At 51.4% G+C, this 5601-nt stretch overlaps 1 protein-coding gene across 1 annotated transcript in view; it reads left to right on the forward strand.

Annotated features, from left to right (window-relative positions):
- Positions 1-2065: 2065 nt before the first annotated feature.
- Positions 2066-5601, forward strand: part of LOC107300490 (complement C4-like) — a 14003-nt gene continuing 10467 nt past the window's right edge. Inside the window, exons 1-3 of the mRNA XM_015829817.1 lie at positions 2066-2151; positions 2527-2601; positions 4472-4577. Of these exons, the coding sequence (XP_015685303.1) occupies positions 2089-2151; positions 2527-2601; positions 4472-4577 (244 nt within the window). The 5' untranslated portion in view covers positions 2066-2088. The remainder of the gene's footprint in view (positions 2152-2526; positions 2602-4471; positions 4578-5601) is intronic.

Below are 5601 nucleotides of genomic sequence, written 5' to 3' on the forward strand. Positions count from 1 at the left end.
CTCGGAGCTTCTCTGTGGACACACGTGCCATTGCTCCAGCCTTGCCTCCCCCTGTGACCCCCTCACCAGCAGCCCCCCTAGAGGAGCATCACCCCCAAGCGTGGCCCACGCGGAGCAACGCAGCCAAGGACATGGCAGCCAGGCAGCATAGACCAGACTCTGCCCTCATGCCCCATCGCACACAGTTGATGCTGCAGGGCGCAGGGAGAGGGCGTGGCCGCCATGGCGCTGCTGGGCTGCCTGGGCGATCTGCAGCGGGCCCTGGAGGTGGTGAGTGACCCTGTGGCCAGGCAGGATAGGGGCGGGGCAGGGGGTGGAGCGAGGGCAGGGCCAGTTTTGGGGCACTCGGTCTCTAAAAGGTTCGCCATCATTGGTATAGGGTTTCCTACCTGAGCAGGGGTTTGGACTAGAAGACCTCCAAGGTCCCTTCCAACTCTGTTCTGCAAATAAATGCAGCCCCCCCCCCCACCTTTTCTGGGAATCCAACCTACTACATTCTGCCACATGGCCATAGGTCAGGGCTACTTTTACGTGACCTAGAGACGGGTTTCTCCGAGACATTTTCTCAAGTTACTTTCTTGGCTGTGCTCAGATCCCTCTTATCTGACTGTGTCTTGGTGGTGGCTCTTCCTCCTGCCCTTCCAGGCCATTCTTTCTTCCCTCTATCACAATCCCTCTATCCAACCCCCAGTCTGTGGACCAGAACTGGGCCGTGGCATGCCAGCAACCCATCCAAACAAACAAGCAAAGCCCCATTCACGGGATGCAGGCAGCACACAAAACCACACACTTTCCGGTCCATGGAGAAACCTCTCTCCACGGAACCGTTCCCTGGTGCCCCAAAGGTTGGGGACCTCTGCTCTACCATATCTAACCCTGCCTGGGGTGGGGTGGGGGGCGATTATGATGCTTTGTACAGGTAGTACAATGGTTTTACAACCATTCATTTAGCGACCGTTCAGAGTTACAGTGGCCCTGAAAAAAGTGACGAATGACCAGTTTTCACACTAAAACAGTGGTGGTGAACCTATGGCACGGGTGCCAGAAGCGGCACTCAGAGCCTTCTCTGTGGGCACGCGCGCCATCGCCCCAGTCCTAGGCCTTCAGCTGGGTTTTATAAAACCTTTTCGCTTTAGGCCTCTGTTGCCGTGTACAAAAAAAAAAGTTCAATCAATCAGTCAATTTCAACTTCTCGCGGGGAAAAAAAGATCTTGCAAAGTTGGAATTGATTGATTGAACTTTTTAGTCCCACCCAGTCTGTCGTTACCACTGCAGCCACGCCCACCCAATGGGCCACACCCACTCGGCACCTGACGATGCATAAGTGGGTTTTGGGTTCCAGTTTGGGCACTCGGTCTCTAAAAGGTTCGCCATCACTGCACTAAAAGGACCATCGCATCATCCCCATGGTCATGTGATCAGAATCTGGGTGCTCGGCAAATTGGCGCGTATTTATGATCGTGGCAGCATAAGCGATCACTATTTGTAACCTTCCCAGCCGGCTTCTGATAAGCAAAGTCAAAGTGGGAAGCCCGATTCGTTTAACAACCTCACGGGTCGCTTCACAACTGCAGTGATTTCCTTAACAGCTGTGGCCCCAGGTCATAAGATGGGGCACAGCCAGTGGTGGAATTGGAATACCTGAACAACCAGTTCTCTTATTTGATGCAGGCCTGGGCCTCCGAGGCCAAGGACGGACTTCCGGAAGTGGCATCACGCACTTCCGGCGGGCCGTTCTAGGCCTGGGAGGTCTCCTCCAGGCCTCCGAGGCCTAGACTGGACTTCTGGAAGCACTCCGAATGCAGCAAAATTTAGCTACTGGTTCTGCTGAACCAGTGCGAACCGGCTGAATCCCACCACCGGGCACAGCACACTTAATATTCGTCTTGCTTAAGAGTGGGCATGTTGGGCTCAGTCGTGGTTGTAACTCAAGGACTACCTGTAGCAACATTTATGTGGTCCAGTGCATCCAACGTCATCGTCTGATGTTTCTATTAAACCGCCCAGGTCAAACAAAAGACATTAAACAATCTCTCCCACCTCCCAATCTTTTTCTACAGGAGACAACGGGGGGCTCATGTTTCCGGCATGGTCATCGTTGACATCAGCCTGTTGAGTGGCTTTCAGCCTGATGAGATGGACCTTGCTCAGGTAGATCTTGGCAAAGTACTGTATTTCCCTTTAATATAGGAAAAGGGTGGTTACTCAGACCTACCTCTCCACGGCAGAAACTCTTGGATCTGGAAATCCCTCAACTTGTTCCCATTTAGTTGGGCGAAGCAGAGACTGGAGGCTAAAACACTGAGAATGCAGGACTTCTCCATGTCTTACTGTTTTCTAGCCACCTTTGAGCTTGGCGGAAAATCCGACTTGTAGACTTCAACTCCCAGAATTCCTCAGCCAGTTCTGTGGGGCTAAAGTTCCTGCTGATCTCCATCAAGTTCATCTTCCTTCTTCCCTACAGTTTGGGAGATCTGCTTGCTTGTCGTATTTCTTACGACTGTTCTGTCCCTCCTTTCTCCGCAGCTGCAAGAGGTCCCCGACCAATACATCAACCACTGGGAGATTCAAGGACAACAGCTGCTCCTGTATTTTGACCAGGTGACAAAACAATCTATTCGGAGGGGCTGTTGGAGAAGGCACAGTTTTACTGAGATGTTCAGATGGACTTTGGGGTCCTTGGTGGCTTCAGAGCTGGGTTTGCTTGAAGAGGTTCCATTATCCAACCGACTAACATCACCAATTGGGCAATGTCTGCAAGCAAACAGCCAGGCTGAGAGGGCCCCAAGGATTCCACAGATCAGCCCTGATCTTTATGCCCTACGCCAGTGATGGCGAACCTTTTAGAGACCGAGTGCCCAAAAACCTTCCCCCCGTCCCCGCTCCGCCTACCGCCCTGCCTGCTCCGCCCCCGCCGCCCCTTGCCCCGCCTGCCCGGCCACGCACCGCCTCCATGGCCCGCCGCAGATCACCCAGGCAGCCCTGCAGAGCCATGACAGCCACGCCCTCCGCCCACACCCCGCAGCAGCATCTGCACGCTATGGGGCGCGAGGGCGGAGTCTTGTTCCTGCTGCCCGGCTATGTCCTTGGCTGCGCTGCTCCATGTGGGCTGCGCCTGGGGGCGACTCTCCTCCAGGGGGGCTGCTGGTGATGAGGGGGCTGCGGGGGCAGGCGGGGCTGGGGTAACGGCACACGTGCCCACAGAGAGGGCTCTGAGTGCTGCCTCTGGCACACGTGCCACAGGTTCGCCACCACTGCCCTACGCTCTCATCTACTGAAGCCAGATGTACTTCTCCATGCCTGTGTGGGAAGAGAAGCTAAAGCACACAGGTAGTCCTCAACTTATGATCATTCATTTAACAACTATTCAGAGTTACGATGATGTTGAAAAAAAGTGACTTAGGACTGGTCCTCACACTTAACAATCATTGCAGTATCTCCGTGGTCCCGTGATTGAAATTCCAGTGCTTACCAGCCATCATGTACTTACGAAGATTGTGGCACCCATGATCCGTGATTTGTTATTTGTGACATTCCGGGGTGTGGGGGGAGAACACGTGTGGTTATAACTTGAGGACTTACCTGCAAGCCACTGATATCTGCCTTTTTTAAACAACGCAGTTCCTTCCAAAGGCTGGAGTCTTCATTTTGATCATCCCTGTTACTTTCTTTTTGAAGCTCATCTTGGTTCACTGCCCTTCATCACTGTTTGTAAAAGAGCTAAATTGATGCCTAGCTTCATTTGCCTCCTCCAAACAGCAACCCACCCACCCAATCCCTAAATTGGACTATACATCCCATCATCCTCAGCCAGCAGAGTTCTTGTTTATGTTGTCTGTGAATGACTGGAATTATAGCCAACACATCCAGAGATCAGCAAGTGTGTGCGGGGGGGGGGGGAGCTGAACTGCATGTTACAGATAGTCCTTGACTTACGAACACAATTGAGGCCAAAATTTATGTTGCCAAGTGAAACATTTGTTAAGTGAATTTTGCTTAACTTTACAACTTTTCTTGCCACAGTTGTTGAATGAATCTCCACAGTTGTTAAGCTAGTAATACGGTTGATCAGTGAATCTGGTCTTCCCATCGACTTTGCTTGTCAGAAGGGGCACAAAGGGGGAATCACATGACCCCGGGGACATGCGACCGTCATAAATATAAGTCAGTTGCCAAGCATCCGAATTTTGATCATGTGACCGTGGGGAGTCTGCAATGGTTGCGTGAAAAACAGTCACAAGTCCCTTTTTCTTCCAGTTCCGTTGTGACTTTGAACGGTCAATAAATGAACTGTTGTAAGTCGAAGACTAGCTGTATTTGTAAAAATAATAAAAGCGGAATATATACCAAGAAACAAACCAACCTGTAAACGGATCGTCCAATTTGCCCCCGAATGAAGGATTGCATCCTAGATCACAGAAGAAAGGTAGAATATAGCCTTTTAAGCTTAAATATTTCTTTATGTTTCCAGGCCCCAGAATCCGGTCGTGAGTGTGTCGCTTTCAGGGCCAAACAGGTAGTTTCTGTGGGAAAACTGCAACCAGCCAGCGCTACCGTCTACGACTTCTACGAACCCAGTAAGTCAAAGCATGCAACAGTTGTGAGGGGAGCTGGCAGGATGCTTTTTTTTAAAAAAAAAAAAATCAGTCTCTGACGGGCACAAACGATGTGTCAGACGTGCTGTGATATCTCCAGAACAGGCATGACTGAATGTTCATAAAGACTATTTCAAAAGGCAGGCTAATTTTGTAGCGTGGGCAGTCCTCGACTTAACAACCGCAACAGGGAGCAGAATTTATGTCATAAATCGTTGCGCTTGTCAATCAAGTCCGACCTGATTTCACAACAATTTTTACCACAGTTGTTAAATGAATCGCTGTGGTCCTTAAGCGCATCGCATAGTCTTATTAGTCTATTATTGGCTTATTTCAATGCATAGGGCCTCCCGTCTCAAAAGCATGTCATAGTGCCTTAACCACAGTTAAATAGTGCCATAAACAACAACATTGTACTGTGCGTGGAAAATCAGGAGCCAAGATAAAAGCAAACAAACCCCCCTAAAATCTTCATCAATATCACTGTTTCCTAGACTCTGGCCTGCAGTCTGACCCCCCCCACACACACACACACGCACACCTGGCAACATAGCCATGTCTTTAAGACCTTAGGACAGAGGTCCCCAACCTGTGGGCTGCAGCCCACTACCGGGCTGTGACCTCCTGGCCACTGGGCCGTGGAACAGGCTGGCCAATGCATGCACATGTGTGCGTGCACTCATCCCCACTCGTGCTAGCAACACCGCCACTACACCGCGTGACGAAAACGCCGCTGCACAGTGAAAACGGGCGGTGCTAGCAACCGTGTGGCAAAAACGGGGCAGTGCTAGCGACTGTCTCAGGGTACCGTCAACCAGACAGTGCCGGTTGGCGACCCCCAGGGGGAGAGCCTTCTCTGTTGGAGCTCCCACCCTCTGGAACGAGCTGCCCCCAGAGATCCGGGTGATTCCGGATCTCCCCTCCTTCCGCCGCGCCCTCAAGACATGGCTGTTTCAGCAGGCAGGACTGGCCTAGGGATATTTTACTATTGGATTTTTAATCAACT

This window comes from Protobothrops mucrosquamatus, unplaced genomic scaffold (assembly GCF_001527695.2).
Source record: "Protobothrops mucrosquamatus isolate PMUCROS unplaced genomic scaffold, P.Mucros_1.0 scaffold7237, whole genome shotgun sequence".
Lineage (NCBI taxonomy): Eukaryota > Metazoa > Chordata > Lepidosauria > Squamata > Viperidae > Protobothrops > Protobothrops mucrosquamatus.